This window comes from Notamacropus eugenii, chromosome 3, assembly GCF_028372415.1.
Source record: "Notamacropus eugenii isolate mMacEug1 chromosome 3, mMacEug1.pri_v2, whole genome shotgun sequence".
In the NCBI taxonomy this organism is placed as follows: Eukaryota; Metazoa; Chordata; class Mammalia; order Diprotodontia; family Macropodidae; genus Notamacropus; species Notamacropus eugenii.
The window spans coordinates 327599185-327617493 of record NC_092874.1 but is presented as its reverse complement, the minus strand read 5'-3'; the positions used below and the strand labels follow the sequence as shown (position 1 = coordinate 327617493).

Sequence of the window (18309 nt, the reverse complement as noted above, 5' to 3'; positions counted from 1 at the left end):
TGGTCTTTTTATAATCAGTGAAAATGATTATCAATAGAAAATATTAGAGCCACTACTTAAGGGTGCCAGGGTCTAATGGATTATTGCGTTGTTTACTATGTGCCCAACTGGAGGGAAGGAGGGAAGAAAGGGAAGGAAGGAAGGACGGAAGGAAGGAAGGAAGGAAAGAAGGAAGGAAGGAAGGAAGGAAGGAAGGAAGGAAGGAAGGAAGGAAGGAAGGAAGGAAGGAAGGAAGGAAGGAAGGAAGGAAGGAAGGAAGGAAATTCTCCTGAACCTTGAAATTTTCTGTAGGCAATGGATTTTGCTGAGTGACACATCGAGCTAGTTCCTAACTAGGCATTCGGTTTTGCACAGTAATGATAACAATAAGTCCTAAATGGAAGGAGAATGTTGAATGGAAGCAATCTTCAGGAATATGCTAGTCTAATCCACAGATGTTCTTGGTAATTTACCTCATAAGAGTATGCTTTCCCAATTCCATCTCCAGCACCTGTGATCACTGAAAAAGGAGAAAATAGTTGAAAGCACTTTAAACCTCATTTCACATCCAAATTTTATATTCTGCCTCTCCAGAACTTCCTTCATCCCTATTTCCATTCTACATTTGATAAGCCAAAGTACCAACTCTCCCTTCACTGCTGCTGCCTCTCTCTTTGAACTATGAGATTAACATTAAAAGCCTTCTCCTCCCTTACAAAAGGATGTTGGGGGAGATGGAGACATTCCAAAAGAGGCCATCTCAGGCTCAAGAAACGTTCTATTCAGACCAGGGACTCATCAGTGATAAAAATTCGGACAGAAGAGCCTGCACTCCCTCAAGGGAATGTTTTCATTATCTTTATCGGTTCACATTGTAGATCATTTTAAGAACAATTGAATCCTTCATTTGCTTGAAAAATAGTTTTCCTATTCACAGCTCCTGTCCATAATCTACTACAAAAAAACACAGGGAGGAGGGAATCTCAGTATATTGGCAGCCAGTAACATGACACTAGGATCACAGATTTAGAGCCAGAAGGGACTTAGAGGTCTACTCCATCCAATTCTCTCATTTTACAAATGAGGAAATTAAGGCCCAGAGTGGTGAAGTGACTTTGTACCAAGTTATACAGTTCATTAGTGGTAAAAATCATTACTGGGTTTAAACTCCATTTCTCTAACTCCACGTACAATATCCCTTCCACTGAACCACTCTGCTTCCCTAGAAATATAAGTCAAAAAGGGGAAAGGGGGTGGGGGAGAGGAAAGAAGGGGAAGGTAACAATCATTTATTAAGAACCTATTGTGTGCCAGTCATCGTACTGAGAACTTTACAAATGTTATCTCATGTTATCCTCATAACAACCCTGGGAAGGTGGGTGCTATTATGATTTCCATTTTCTAGTTTAGGAAACTGAGGTAATCAGAAGTTAAATGATTTTCCTTTCTGAGGTCAGTTTTGAACTCAGGTCTTCCTGACTCCAAGCCCAGCGTTCTATTCACCGTGTCACCTAGATGCCCAGAGTCACGCAGCTAGTAAATATCTGAGACTTCATTTAAACTCCAGTCTTCCACATTCCCAGTCCATTTTACAGATAAGAAAACTGTGGCTCAGAGTTTAACTGTGAATTGTGCATGGTCACAGAGCTCATTAATATCCAAGGCAAGATATAAACACAATTTCTTCTTAACCAGAGTCCAGGACTCTGATGATCTTAATACTTCAATATTGTGATAATCAACAGATTCTTATCCATTTGCTTAAACATGTTAACAATATTCTCCATTATTTAAAGCCTATATGATAACTTGCCCCATGCCCAGAATGCCATTTCCTTTTCTTGGAATGATTCTATAATCTTCCTTCAGTCAAAGTTACGTGACAAAAACAAAACCCTAATATCAATAGAAGTGTTCCACAAAGCTCTCCACCTACGTAATCCAGGAATATGACATCTTCAAAATTCAGTCTGACCAATTCTTTCACTATGAGCGAATGCTGCAGTATCTTTTTCTGACACTCTTTTTAAGCTTACTTCCCATCCCTTTCCATCTAAATCATTTCTCATCTCAAATGCTGAATCAGAAAACAGGTGAAGATGATGCTTTGGAAATAAAATTTTGCTGCCTTTCGCTCCCTTATTTTCTTTCAGATTCTTAGGTCATCCCTACTCCCTTAATTCCATGTAATGAATGAACCATTGGTTTTAGGTTTCTGGTATGTGTGGGTGTATATAGTTTAATATTTCATTCAAAACTTTAAAAATCAGTGATTTCTTAGTTGCGGATACTTTCCCCTCCTGTGCAGGTCACCCTTGCTCTCTAAATTCCCTCTCCCCATATACAAATGCCAAATGCCTTAGCAGAGACAGGCTTTCTCAGTGACTTTTAAAAAAATCACTCCCTGCCAACCACTCTACTCTCCTTAGAGCTGTTCGACCAGAGACTGAATGGACACTGGTTAGGCACATTAGAGTGGAAATTCTTTTCATGTGTGTGTTAGTGTTTGATGTATCTTCTTAACTCTGGAATTCTGGGAATCATCATGGTGTAGAATTCTCCAAGCCAAGAGACCCAGCAATGAATTATGAATCTCTTATTTAAGATTCAGCTTAGCTACATTCAGAGAAACTCTTAATCAGAAGAGGTTCCAGGATAATGAATGTTGTATTAGCCAGGATAATAAACATTAACAACTACTTTTCGAGCCCAGTCATCCATCGAATCGCACCATTGCCTAAACTTTCAGGGAGTGAGTATGTGTATTGCATGTGTGTGTGAGTAAGTTGTATGCATCTACGTAGCTATACTGATTTTTGTTGAGTATTATGATTTTATTAGCATGGAAAACTAGTGAGGAAACTCCCTCTGTCAGTGCCAATCAGTTCTTAATGTAGGATTTAGTTTTAGAGTTGCCTGAAGCACTGAGAGATTCAGCTACCTGACTGAGTTATTAACCAATACGTCAATGACAAAACTAAATCTTCATGATTCTGAGGCTAGCCCTCTAACCATTATGTCACATTACTTTGTGTGTGTGTGTGTGTGTGTTTGCTATGTATACAAAGACACACACATGTACATGAATACACACAGAGAGAGACAGGAGAGGTAGCCTGGTATAAATGGATAGAGAGCTGTCCTTAAAGCCCCATACAAGTCCTGACTCTGTCTTGTCCTGGCTGTGTGTCCCTCATTAAATCACTTAACCTCTCAGTGCTCTTGATTCTAGTGCTGTCAAAAAACTACCTGGCACATATTGGCAGCTTAAAAATGTCTATGTTTTATTGTATTATTATTTTATTGTGTTGTTGTATCTATATTTTATTGTATTTTTATTTAACTTGATAAATATTTCTCAATTACATTTTTATCTGGTTCAGGCTACACTTGGGAAGATTGTGAGCAGCTCTCTTGACACCATTGCTAAACCTACAAATTACAGAGAATGTCAACCTAGATCGGTAGAGGGAGTTTCCTCATTTGAGAATTATTTCTACCAATTAAATCATAGGCCAATTAATTCCTTTATACAGCTATTCATGTGTGTGTTTTTTCTACCTTAATGCTACACATTCAGAAGGGAAGGGATATTGTAAAATGGTAGATATTATCTTAGTGGGAGAAAAGTTTTGGATGCTGGAAATCAACCTGTTTAACCAGTTAGCCTGTAAAGAATAAAATCTTGTCTTAATGAGGATAAGAAAGAAATCCAGAAAAATCAGCGATTCAATTTTAACAATCAACAATAACAGTCTACTTGCTCATTTATTCCAACAAAGTTTCCATGAAGTGATGTCATCCTCCTTGCTAAAGCTGCATAGAATTACTCTTAATTCATATATTATGGATTGTTTCTACAAGTTTCTATTTCTTCTCACTCACTGGCTTTGCTTGGTACCTAGCAGTAAGGGCCAACCCTTGCCCAGCCTACATCACTGGAGAAAAGTCTTGGGAAGTGTTCTTCAAGATACATAATTCCTTTTAATATAATCTCAACCATGTAACTGGAGTTTTACTGTGACCTGGTAGCATCTGATCAACATTTTATATAAGACATAAACTGCATGAGAAAGAATTGCCAGTCTTAATGTCTTAATTTTCAGAGCTGGAGATTGGCTGGCTGGTCTTGTTCATAAATAGGATGAGAGGAGACAAGTTGACTTAAGAGTATCTATTTCCAATAATTTAGAGTTAAGGCACCCTGTAATTTCTTATCTTTCTTATAAAATCAGAATCTTGAAGCTAATTGAGAAGGACCTTGGAGTCAACTAGTCTAATCCCTCCAATTTTATAATTGTGAAACTAAGGCCCAGAGAAGAAAATCACTTACTTGACTGAAGTCATACCACAAGTTGGTGATGGAAAAGATGGTGAAGGACTATTCCTTGTCCTAAATTCCATCCCACAGTACTGTTCAAAACACTACATTGAATTTTATCCTGATTGTTCCTTTCAGAAGCCAGGCATCTATGGGGTAATGGGATAAATATCAAAAAACCTGGATTCAAATACTAGCTAGGTCACTTTCTAGCTATGTGACCTGAAAAAAGGAATTTATCACAGTTTCCTCATCTGTACAGTGAAGGAATTGTATTTAAATGTCCTAATATCATTAGGGGAAACTAAGGACTTATTGGATAGAATCCTGGACTAGGATCCAGAAAGGCCTGAGTTCCAATTAGCTATGTGACCATGGACAAGTTACTTAACCTCTATCTGCCTTAGTTACCTCACCTATAAAATTTATCTAACAGCACCCACCTCCCAGGATTGTTGTGAGGATAAAATGAATATTTGGAAAGCATTTAGCACATAGTAGGTGCTTAATAAATGCTTGTAAAAATCAAAAGTAAAAATCTGAGATGTCCTGTAGCTCTCAAGTTCTAGAATCTTTTCTATCCTCTTTTTCTTTCTCTACCTTCTACTTAAAGCCATACTTTTCTAAAAAAATGAAAATAACCTGAGTTACATGCTCTGTTCCTAACTGTTGAGATTACAATGGCAAGTACATAAACAACAGTAACATTAAGAAATATGAACTCTTTTACCTGCCCATTCTCCCATGGATCGAAAGAAAGATTTTGGCAATGGATTCCATAAATGCAGGAGAAAATATCTGGAGAATTTCACACACTTCAGCAAATAGTTCAGACACACCAGTGCCCCTACAAGGATAAAGAGTTGATCCTGAATTTCACCCATGGTCAACCTGGACTGCAAACCTTGATGAAATTCTAACACTGACTGCCATGCAACTGACTTTGAGATCAATGCCAAAAAAAATATGTCCAATGAAAAGTAAGGTTAGATGAGTTCCTCCCACCAAGCCATATATGATCAAATTAAAATAACCTTCTCACATCAAACTAAGATTCATAGACTTTTGGATTGGCCAGAAGATTTTTTTAAGGGATTGTGGGTAGGGCCAAAGCAGAGGGAAAGGGGATCTTATCGTGGCTAAAATGATGGCCTATGATTTGTCTTCCAGAAATGGGAAATTGCAAAGTGCAAATAAAGAAGTATTTTGTAATAGGACAGAGAGAACCTGGTTATCCTGAGGCTCTGATTAGGATGTAGCAATTCATTTTTTACTCAAGGGGAATGAATGCTATCTGAAAGGAGGGTAAAAGTGATGTTGAATGGAATTCAATTGAGCTAAGTTTCCTAAGTACACACACACACACACACACACACACACACACACACACACACTTTATCAGGAGAAAAAAGAAGCATTAGCATTGAAATTTAATGTACATTTATAAGTCTGTAAATTTAAGAGGACATTCTCATCCAAGAAGGTTCCAGGAGAAGGGATTATAGGATCAGTAAAGGACTTTTTTATAACTGTGAAAGGACAGGAAAAGAGAGGAAGACAAACCCAAAAGATTACAGTTAAATGCAGTAGTTCTGAGGATCTGAAGGTTTGCAAAATTGCATGCCTCCATGCCTTCCCCCTTCTGTAAGCTCTACTTCCTTAAAGGAAATAAATGACTATTTTTGGGTAACCAAATAGTGATCATTAGAAACCGACAAGAGCACAAAAATGATCTTATACCAAATTTCATGTCCTTTGATGATGTTGAGTCATTTTCAATTGTGCCCAACTCTACGTGACCCCATTTGGGGTTTTCTTGGCAGAGACACTGAAGTGGTTTGCCATTTTCTTCTCCAGTTCATTTTATAGATAAGGAACTAAGGCAAAAAGGATTAAGTGACTTGCCTAGGATCATACAACTGGTAAGTGTCTGAGGTCAGATTTGAACTCAGGAAGATGAATCTTTCTGACTTGAGGCATGGTATTCTAACCACCCTTGCTTTCACCTTCTTTTGTGATAGGTTATTCAATGGGTATTTAAGTGGAGTCTTGTAGACTTATTATACCTGGATTTCAACATGGCATCTGACAATCACTCATGAACAAGATGGAGAGATAGATATAGGCTAGGAGATTGTACAGTTAGGTGGAGATGTAATTGTTTGCATAACCATGCTCAGAGTTTTCATTAGTGGATTGATATCACCCTCAAGACCTCTAATGGCACACTCCAGAACTCAGACATGGGCCCTATTCTCTTCAGTATTTTTATGACTTAGATGCTTATAAGATTAGTCATATAAAGCTGGAAAGGACCATTAACACATTGGATGACATGTTTAAAATCAAAAACGGCCTTAGGCTGAAATGAATCAAATCTAACATGACAAAATTAAAGCATGATAAATGTAAATGCCTTCGTCATAGTTTCAAAAAATTACCTGATCAAGCACAACGTAAGAGAATAGGAAGGGAATAAACATTGATTTAGTGCCTGCTATGTTCCAGGAACTATGCTAAGTGTTTTACAGATATTATCTGATATTATCCTGGGAGATAGGTGCTGTTATGACCTCCACTTTATAACTGAAGAAACAGGCAGACAGAGAGGTTAAGTGACTTGCCTGTTAAGTTTCTGAAGCTCTGAATCGAGGTCTTCCTGACTCCAGGCATAGTGCTTTCTCAGCTGGGTTACTTAGGAAACATGTGTAAAATGAGGATGTTATTATTAGAGACTACTTCAGAGGGTTGTTGTAAAGATCAAATAAGTTAATAGATGTGTGATAGACTTTGCAAGTCTTGTTCAGTCATTTCAACTGTGACTGACTCTTTGTGACCCTATTTGGGGTTTCCTTGGCAAAGATATTAGAGTGGTTTTCCATTTCCTTTTACAGATCATTTTACAGATGAGGAAATTGAAATTTAAAGAGGCACAATGATTTTTTTCCATAGTCACAGAGCTAGTAAGTTTCTGAGGTCGGATTTGAACTCAGGTCTTCCTGATTCAAAGTCTGGCACATTCTCCATTGTGCCACCTAGTTGCCCTTGTAAGCAGTAACACACTATATTAATGTCCACTGTTCTTATTATGATTGTTATACACAGAGGAAGGCAATCACAATGGTCAAAAGATTCAAAAACATAATCAATGGGGTATATGTGTTGAAATAACTGGAACCAGTGTAGAGAAGGACAGTCTTGGTGAGGATAGAACAGGTTTAAAAGTATTTGAAGGGCTCTTATATAGGAAGGGGATTAGATTTATTCTATGTTGCTCCAGAGGAAGACGACTAAGTCCTATATGTGGAAGGCAAATTTTCACTTATTGTTCATTTTTGTTTAGTTATCTGAAACTCGCGTTAGCTCCCATACAAGGTAATGAGCTCCCCAGCACTGTGAGTATTTTACAGAATCACAGAATGTCAGAGTTGAAACAGACTTCAGAGGACATCTAGCCCAACCTACACCTAAACTAGGATCATCTGTGCAACATACCCAATAAGCAATCTACCAGTCTTTGACTGAAGATTTTAATAGAAGGGGAACCCACTACCTTTGCCACCCTACATATTCCATTTGAAGATGATTCTAATTGCTAGGAAGGTTTTCCTTGCATTAAGCCTAAATTTATCCCCTCAGAAACTTCCACCTATTTCACCCAGTTCAAATCATGCTGGATAGCTATATAAAGCTTATTCCCTTACCCCTTCCTTCTCCCATGTGACAACTTTTAAAGTATTTGAAGACAGTTGTCACAGTTCCCCCACTAACCTTCTCTTTTCCAGATGAAACATCTCAAATTCCTTCAACTATTTTCCATATGGGATAAATTTGGAGCCCTTATCCAACATAATAGACTTTATCTCGATACTTCAGAATGCCAGTCTTTCCTAAAATGTAATACTAAAAAATGAATGCAATCTGACAGATAGAATCTGAGCAGGAAAGAATACAAAGGGATTCTCACCTCTTTGGTCCTCAATAATGGTCTCTCCTAAGACTGAATTGGGCTTATCCCACTTTTGATTCATACTGACCTTATAATCCATGAAAACCTCCAGATCTTTTTCAAATGAGCTATTATCTAACAATGCTTCTGTCATCTTGTAGGTTTGAAAATGATGGTGGGAACTTGTATCAGTAAGCACCCCAACATATACAGGGGGGTCTGCTATCACAGATTCTTTTATCTGCTTCTCTAAAAAAAAAAAAAGGCAACTTTTGAGGGGTTAACAATCACTTTAAGGGAAGCACCAACATCTGAGTTTTCAAAGGGGGGGGGGGGGGGCATTCCTTACTGCTTCCCAGAGTACTCATCTCACACTCAAACCTTCTTACCAAAAACTAAGGCCCAAAGTAAAACCTTACCCTCAGAGTATTTATACACTTCTCAGAGCCAGAGGGCATGACCTCTGACCCAGTGATTCAATAGAAAAAACAAAAGGTACTTGGGACCCTCCTACAAAACAACTCCCCTAATGAAGCTTTCCTCAATGGGCAGGCCCAACAAGGAGTGGAAAAGATCTTCCACACTGACAATGGGGTTGACACAGGCACTGCCAAAGCCAGTGTTTGCCAGGCTCTGAGGAAAAGTATAAGAGAGAAGAGATATTAGACTGACTACCAAACTGAAGGTCTACAGTCTGTTGCGCTGATCTCATTATTGTATGCCTGCAAAACATGGACAAGCCTACTAGCGCCATGCCAGGAAACTGAATCACTTCCATTTGTACTGTCTTAGGATGATTCTGAGATCACCTGGCAGGATAAGGTACCAGACACTGAGATCTTTGCTCAAACTAAACTGCCAAGCATTCAAACTATGCTTCAGAGAGTGTAACTCCGATGGGCTGGTCATGTTGTTCCAATGCAAAATGTACACTTGCCAAAAAGACTATTTTATGAAGAACTCACATGGGGTAGGCGATCACATGGTGATCAGAACAAGCGATACAAGGACCCTCTCAAGATCTCTCTCAAGAACTTTGGATTTGATCACAGGACACGGGAGACACTGGCACAGGACCACCCAGCATGGCATGCCCACATCAAAAATGGTGCTGTGCTCTATGGGCAAAGCAGAATTGAAACTGCACAAAAGAAATGTAGGATGTGCAAATTTGGATAAATGTTCACATGCACTGTCTGGGCCCAATCTATGGTAGAACATTCCGAGCTCATATTGGTCTGATCAGCCACAGTCAGACACACTGAAACTTGACTTTATCATGTTGATATCATTTTGGTCCTCTTTGAGGACGGACAACAACCAACAGAGGTACTTTTAGTAAAACAAAAACAGCAAAAGATCCTACTTCGTTTGCCCTTACAGAACTGTAAAGAGAAATAACTTTGATAGATTAGGAACTCTGTTCCCTTCAATAACCAACCTTGATTCCAAAAGACTGATGACAAAGAAGGCTACCTACCTCCTGACAAAGAATGGAATCGAGGTGCAAAATGCAGCACAGATTTTAGACACAGCCAGTAGAGTCCCATGTTTGTTTACCTATGCATGTTTGTTATACAAGGATTCTGTTTATCTTTTTTTTTTTTCATTTTGGGGGTGGGGACTTAGGAGAGGGAGAAGTATATTAGAGACAGAGTTGCTAAATAAAAAAAGAAGAAAATAAAATTGGATCACTTAAGGATTCTTTTAAAAAATACACAGCAGAAAACTACAGATCAGAAGGAAATACAAATAAGCAGAATGATTATGAAAGTTCTATACTTTTGCTCATTAGCTACTGTTTGTTGTTTTGACCATTTTAATCTTAAGAATTAGGGCAAGTCATCATGAACAGGTAAGTGCTGCTTAAAAACAAGATGGATATAACAGAATTGTTGTATGAATCACATAGTACACAAAAGGGAGTTAAATGTAAGAAGACTGAAAAGGCAGAAAGGGACCAAGTTTTGAAAGGCTTTAAAAGTCAGAGGACTTTATATTTGATCTGGCAACAGTAAGCAGTCAATGAAATTTATTGAGTAGGGAAGTGACTGGTCAGACCTATGCTTTAGGAAAATCCTCTTGGCAGATGAATGGAGAATGGGTTGGAACAGGAAAAGATTTGTAGCAGGGGGACTAACCTCCCACATTATAAAAGTCTAGGCCTGACTACATGAGGTGATGTAGGCCCCCTCCAATGTGGTGGGTGTGTGTAAGTACAGGGAAGGGGACATGTTGTGAAGGTCAAAACCAGACTTACCACAGATTAGTTACAGGAAATGAGGACAAGTGAGGAGTCAAAGATGAAACCAAGGATGATGACATGTTGAGAATACTAAAAGGCAGCGGGTTGTAGTGAAAATATGGAGAAATCTGGATCCAGAAGACTTGAGTTCAAAGCTTCACTCTGATATTTACCAGGTTAGGCACTTAATCTCTTTAAGTCTGAGCAGTTTACTTTTTGAACCTTAAAGTATTGTAAAAATGTGAGCTAATATGCAATGAGGCTAACATACAAGTATAATACACATATATGTAATAGTATATATGCATATACATACACATATATAGTAGGGGGATTCTAGGGTACTCAAGTGACTGATAAGCAGCACCTATCTTCTCCCATCCACCTTATACCAGATAGGAATAAGTCAGAAGTACATTATAGGAGAAAAGAGTGGAGCTTCTTGGTGCTGGGCCAAGCTGGGATGGGTTTACTGTCCAGTAGAAGCATCAGCAATTATATTGAGCTGGAGCATGAAATCCAGCCTGAGACAAATGACCATAAGGAGCACTGGCTCTGACTTGCTGAAAGCAACCATGCTACTCAAAGATATGGAGATGAGCTAGAAGTGATAGGAACATACAACAAATTGAGTCAGGTTATCCAATTGTCATTTGTAATTTTTGTTGTCATGTCTCACTCTTCGTGATCCCATTTGGAGTTTTCTTGGCAGACATACTAGAGTGGTTTGCCATTTCCTTCTCCAATTCATTTTACCAATGAGGAAACTGAGGCAAATAGGGTTAAATGACTTGCCCAGGATCACACAGGTAGTAAGCGTCTCAGGACAGATTTGAACTCTGATCTGATAATAACCCTGATCGTAAACAGGTCTAGGACTATGAGTTCAAGGAGATACTGCTGAATCTTGGTGGAAGCGAGTTCACTAGAAAAGAACTATTTCCACGGCCTTTTCGGGGTTCTTACAGTCTCTAATCAACATAATTTGTTTGCTAGTTTGTTAGTGTCAGTTCCTGCAAGAGAGTTTGGAGTATGAGATAAGATTAACTGTACTGAGAGCAATATCCTAAACCTCACCCTCTCCCTTTCCCCCACCCCCTATGCAAAATGTGTTTTTCCTTTAAAAGTATTTGACATGTCTTCAAGATTTGAGTGGTTCAGAGAACCATGGCTCAGGGACATTGGCTTAGTTTCTGGATTACCCAGGTACACAGAAGCCTGGACACAGGGGAAGTTAGAGCTTGTTCCCTTGGCATGCAACCCAGACCAGCTGCATAAACAATACTAGAAAAAGATGTTCAAATGAATCAGTGTGTTCCCCCTGGATGAACAAACCTTCCTTGTTCTGAATATTCTTTTCTTGCTATGGATAAGCAAATTTCTTTTTGTTAATTGTTAAATGGATTATGAATGTCTCATTTCATTCCAATTCCAGAGGATAAATCTTAGATCCAGGTCATAACATAAGCCAAATTCTGATGTTCCCCAAGGTCATGGCAAGTTTTAACCCATTGCATGAATGCTAATCACAAAGATTCTAAGCCATGGGTTATATTGTTGTTTTTCAGTCATTTCAGTCATGTCTGACTCTTTATGATTCCATTTGAGATTCCTCTTGACACAGATATTGGAGCGGTTTGCCACTTCCTTCTCCAGTTCATTTTATTGATGAGGCAAACAGGGCTAAGTGACTTGCCCAGAGTCACACAGCTAGTAACTATCTGAGGCCAGATTTGAACTCTGGAAGATGAGTCTTCCTGACTCCAAGCCTGGCATTTCATCAACTGAGCACCTAACTGCCTATACAATATGATAAAGATGACATAAATAGGATTTACATATAAACGAAGAGATTGGACTAAATTACCTCTGTAGAGTCTTCCAACTTGCAGATTCTAATACTGCTTCTAAGTGACCTTGAAAATCCTGGATCTCACATGGGCATTGCTAGTTCACTCAATGACTCAATACAATTCCAGGTACAATAAAACTAGCCAAGGAATATTGAAGAGAAACACAGAGCTAGAAGGGATCTTAGAAGTCATCCAGTTCAACCCTGTCATTTGACAGATGAGGCCCAGAGGGGCCCAAAGTCACACACAGGTAGCAAGTGACAGAGATCTGGTTTCATATTTATAGCCTTCTGATTTAGAGTTCATTGCGTCATAGGCAACACGGCCTTACGGTAAATCTGAACTCTCTCCCCCTAAAAATTTGATTAAGACAATCCATGTCCCACATCTGTAAAACAAGGATAATATTAACATCTACCTCACAGGGCTGTTGTGAGAAACAGATGAGATAACATATGTAAAGTGCTTTGCAAACCAAAAAGTGTTATATAAATACTAGCTATGATGGTGATTCGTAAATATATAATATTTATTATATAATTTATAGAATCTATTAAAATACTACAATAGTGATTAGTAAATATGTAATTGAAACGAATCTGTAAAATTAAAATAATTACACTTGCGATGCCTACCTCATAGGGTAGATTCAGGATGACCAATAATAACTTAATTAAAAGAAATGAATAGTCTAGGAAATGTGTGATCAGAAAAGGAGGTGGGCCAATCAGAATGAGATCTAAGGAGCAGCTAGATAAACTGACTGCTGTGGCAGCATCTACAGAATGTTCTAATGGTCTTTATAAGCCTTAACGCACTGGATAAATGCTAATTATCGTTATGATGGGGATGTTAAAAGACCAAAATGAAGTCTCTTAGGGTCTTGGGCAACTATCACTGTCCTTTCCTAGGCGGCATAGTATATCTTTATAGACCTCTGTTCCCCTTTAACCTAATCGTCAATATAATTAGCAATATAAAAATGAATGAAGGGCAGGAAGCGGAGTAGGAGGACCCCGCACACACAACAGCAGGTATCTCCAGTGATACCTTGTTTGACTTTACCTAAAATGACCACACATTTCCTCTTTTTGATAGTGATAGAAAAGGATTCAGATTATGGACTGTCTGGTCATATATGTTTCTTTGTATTACCTGCACTTAGCACAGTGCCTGCAAACATAATAAGTGCTTAGTAAATGCTTGTTGATTCACCATAGCTACTCTAACAATCTGCTTTCTCTAAGCTAATTTCTCAAGACTCAGGATGTATGTGCAAATATACATGGATGCACAGAAGGAAAAATAAAGGGAAAGAAATCCACCAAGTTAACAAATTGCATCATTTTTATTGGAAGAAATATAATAGTGTTCAGAAAATATATGCCCAATATCAAATAAGCCAAAATTCGTTGTCAAGTCAATTAATATTGATTGCTAATTTATAGTTAGAAAAAAGATCATTTTACTTGTTCACTCAGGTCCAACTCTCTGTGATCCAATTTCGGGGGTATTTCTTGGCAAAGATACTGCAGGAGTTTGTCATTTCCTTCTCCAGCTCATTTTACAGATAGGAAAGTGAGGCAAACAGCATTAGGTGATTTGTCCAGGGTCACACAACTATCTGAGACTGGATTTGAATTCATGAAGATGAGTCCTCCTAATTCCAAGCTCAGTGCTCTGAGTATCATGATAGTATCATACTAGTATCATGATATGCAGGCACTACCATGGCACCACCTATACCATTTAATCAAAATGAAACCCAACACATCCTTCTCCGAACCTTCAGATTTCCCGCCACTCCTCTACAGCAATCTTCCCAACCTCTCTCAAAAGTAAGTGCCTACACACACACACACACACACACACACACACACACACACACACACACACACACACACTAGATCCAACTTTCACAAAACATGCTGGAATTCCAAGGGTCAGTCATCACTCTGCTGAGATGCTCTGAAACTTGGTACTTTGCTTCCACCAGCTGGACAAATCAATGGTACCAAATAGAACTGACTAAGCAGGAGATAGCTATGATGCTCTTGGGGTGACCTCTGCTGGTCAATATGCAGAAGTAAAGAGAAATAACTCTCTTCCTGAGCAGGCTGCCAAATAAAAGTCCACTGAAGAAATTTAAAAAAAAACCAAAATAGCCATTGGGATCATTGAAGTAGACAAAGAATTTTAATTTATAAACTCCTCATGTTATAAGAGCTTTGGAATGCAAAAATCATCCTGAATATCTTTAAAAGTTTAATTAAAAATACTTTTTATAGGATCAGAAAAGTCCCAGAATGTTAGCTTTGCTGGGACACCTAAAAGACCATTTAGCCCAAGGATTCTTAACCGATTTAGTATCATGGACACCACTGACAGTCTAGTGAAGTCTAAGGTCCACTTCTCAGAGCAGCGTTTTGAAGTGCATAAAATGAAACACATAGGATTACAAAGGAAAACTATTATATTGAAATCCAATTATCGAAATATTAAAAACACACAGATAAGTTCCTGGAGCCCTGGTCAGGAACCATTGATCTGCTCAAGGCTGTTTTCTCCCTTCCTCTTTCGCTCTCTTCCTCTCTTCCTTTTCTCTCTGAAATCGAAGTCCAAAGAGGTTAAGTGATTTTTCTAAGATCACATACTAACACTCAGGTCTTCTAACTGACAAATCTTTCAGTAAGTGCTTCATTTAAATATTTATAGCACAGTCAGGAAAATCCAAAAGGATGTACATATTTGGTAAAAATCAAAATAGCTTGAATTTTTAAAACACTCTGGGAGGACCTTGGAGGAGATAAGCAGAGAGATACTAAGCTCCAAAATCTTCAGGCCCTGCATATATTTTTTCCCCTGAGCCATTATTTTTCAAGACCCTGGAATTACCCACCATACACAACTATTAGGCTATGCCGCCTTTTTGTTTCTCTGCAGTAGTATCATAATATGCAGCATTCAAATCTTTACTTCATATTTTAAAGAAAAGAAGAGGAACACATCCTGTCAGACAGGCTCATGCGTACACACAAAACCAAAGGAAAATTTATTGGACTCTAACAGCTACTTCATGCGCTAGTTTTGGTGAACACTCTTTGAAAATATTTCTATTAAAACAGATTTCTTCTCATGGGCACCTTCTCATGGATCTTTGAAATAAATGGCAAGTTGTCTGGTACAAAATCCTTACCATCATAGCACTTCTGTTGTTGTAATTTCTAATCTGCCCTTGGGTGAAAATACAACCCACTGTACAGACAGTCATGGCAATGAAACTGATGTCTTTACCAAAGATCTAAAGTTTGAGAATTAAGAAAACCTTTAGGCAAGAAAAGACATCGAGTCCAGAAACCTACAAATTTTCTTCTGGAAATACTCTCCTTTTGAAACAAAAAAAAAATTGCTTTATGTCCATTATTTTTCAAAAATCAACTTCCATACAGTTTTTTCACACAATGGTAGGTGAGGTAGACTTTCCTTTCAATAAACATTTTGTCATGTGCTTAACATGTAAAGGTGTATTTCCCACTTGTGTGAATTTCTATCCACAGCTCTCCCTGTCAGTCCATCAGTCAACAGCAGATTCTAGCTTTGCATCAGTAGGTATATTTTCTTCATCCACTCGCTGTTTAGGATGCTCTGGGTTTTGTAACATTAAAAATGTATACATCACTCCTCCTCCCATACTAAAAAGAAAGGGAAAAAAGATGAACAAATACCTGGAAAAAGGTAATCAGAATCAATGAAAATCCAGAAAATTTGCATATGTACAATCAACTCAATGTTTCCAGAGCTTCACAATTTGGTTTGTAGATCACTGCAGTTTTTTGTTTCCTCAAGCTTCCTTTTGAGAATTTCACTGTATATTTTCCTCTTTACTAGGAAAAAGATGCTATTTTAGGGCAGAGGTATAATGAATTAAATAGCTGATGGTGCACGCTCATCACACCACTGTCTGAAATTCAAAATACTTTGTAGAATCAAGTAACAGTAGCATAAGGCACAAGGCTTGAATTTGTGATTTCATTTGATATTGAGTACTTCCAGATGAGGGAACTCTTTCAACCAAGGAGGAGTCAGTACCTTCTCTCTATCTTATAGCCTTAAGAGAGTTGCTTAGGGTCCAGAGAGGTGAAGTGATTCATCAAACATGGGATATCAACCCAGGTTTTTGCATCTCCCAGGCCAAGTGGTTATCCATTTTGCCACAGTATTCTACATTTATATGACATTTATATGCTTTATAGCTATGTAGCACCTGCTTCAGTGGCATGCCCAAAGTCACAGGGTCCATATGTGGCAGAAATGAGACTTGATTCCAGATCTTCTAAGACTAAGTTCAGTGTTCTTTCCATTACGCCATACTGCCTCTTACTGGCAGGGGAGTAAATTCAAAGACCTCAATCATCCACTTAAAAAGGGGGAGGCATACACAAAAATTAGATGACTTGCCCATATCTATTTGCAAAGAGGAGAAGAAAACTCAGACCCCAACTCCTCAGTTTCAGAAGGACGCTATTCTCCAAATGATACACACATAAGGCTACAGAGAAAAAATCAGAGGGGCAGATTATTTGGATAATTTAAGCAAAACAATTATACACTAACCTGGAAAAAGAAAAGGCTTGGCCAAATTATGAAGATGAATTAAGTTATATAAACTGTGTGTTGTGTTCGTCCTTCATTGCCATCAGAGAAATAATGACATGACTTGCACTTGTCTTTGTGTTGAGCGAGGGAGGGCTGTGCAGGTCACCAGCCTCACTTCTCCTCTAGAGCCATCTGAATCCAGTGACCAGATATTCATCAGGATGACTGGAGATGACCCAGGATGGGGTAATTGGGGTTAAGTGACTTGCCCAAGGTCACACAGCTAGTGAGAGTCAAGTGTCTGAGGTGAGATTTGAACTCAGGTCCTCCTGATTCCTGCACTGGTGCTCTATCTAGTGCACCACCTAGCTGCCCCAAAGTTATATAAATTAGTTCCAGATCAACAACTAAAATGAGCACTCATAAACTTAACTTACATGTGCCCAGTCTGTATATTTCCCTTCAGCCAGTTAAGTGGCCCAGTACCCAAAGGAACTCCCTCTTCACATCCTCTGCCATTGCTTGAGCTTTCCTCCTCTCTCAGTCTTTCCCATTTGGTACCACCTTCTAAAACTCCATCTCAATATTTTCCCCTTCCTACGTCTCACCTTGCCCAGGAGAAACAGTTCAGGATCTAAGGCTGACTAGATCAGCTCCAAAGAAAGCACCTTAAGCTGCTTCTCCATCTCCTGCCCCACCCCATCTAAGTTCTCACTCAGAGGACTCCTCAGCTGTTGACCCAATTCCTTACCTCTTTTGCTGGTGCTGTTCTTTATGACCCTATTTGGGGTTTTCTTGGCAAAGATAGTGGTTTGCCATTTCCTTCTTCAGCTCATTTTACAGAGAAGGGAACTGAGGCAAATAGGGTTAAGTGACTTGCCCAGGGTCGCACAGCTAGTAAATGTCTGAATTCAGATTTAAATTCAGGAAGATGAGTCTTCATCATTCCAGGCCAGATACTCTATCTACTCACTCCTACCCTCTCAACAAAGGCCCCTTCCATATTTTTAACTCAAGTCTTCACTCATTCCGCTACTTCAATTCCCACCCTAGGTCCTAGAATTACCAATAGTGGATTGGAACTAGGAGAGCTTTCCCTCTCCTTCACAGCCAGGATGTATAATGAGTTGCAACTTTGAATGTATGTCCCCATAGACACATTGTTATACTTGGTGATGAGTTTCTATAGCACCAACATATAGCATAGTACCATAAAATAATGTAACTGCTAGTTACCTTATTGCTTAAATAGTGTTCTGTGGGTTAGCCTGGGGACTAATCCACTTATAATGAAAGGGAAGAAAAATTTCATATTTCCAAACAACCATCTTATATACAATGTTTATCTGTATGTATATTGTATAAC

At 38.7% G+C, this 18309-nt stretch overlaps 2 protein-coding genes across 7 annotated transcripts in view; both read right to left on the bottom strand.

Annotated features, from left to right (window-relative positions):
• Window positions 1-5394, bottom strand: part of HSD17B3 (hydroxysteroid 17-beta dehydrogenase 3) — a 59665-nt gene extending 54271 nt beyond the window's left edge. For 2 of the 4 annotated variants that reach the window (XM_072596893.1, XM_072596894.1), the window contains exon 1: window positions 5031-5242. In XM_072596893.1, coding sequence (XP_072452994.1) covers window positions 5031-5184 — 154 coding nt within the window. In that variant the 5' untranslated portion in view covers window positions 5185-5242. Of the gene's footprint in view, window positions 1-452; window positions 500-5030 lie in introns of all 4 variants that reach the window. The other 2 variants (XM_072596895.1, XM_072596892.1) reach the window with 2 other exon arrangements.
• Window positions 5395-13676: 8282 nt separating this feature from the next.
• The window catches only part of SLC35D2 (solute carrier family 35 member D2), a 57651-nt gene continuing 53018 nt past the window's right edge, over window positions 13677-18309 (bottom strand). For all 3 annotated transcript variants that reach the window (XM_072596889.1, XM_072596891.1, XM_072596890.1), the window contains one exon: window positions 13677-16039. In XM_072596889.1, the coding sequence (XP_072452990.1) occupies window positions 15922-16039 (118 nt within the window). In that variant the 3' untranslated portion in view covers window positions 13677-15921. The remainder of the gene's footprint in view (window positions 16040-18309) is intronic.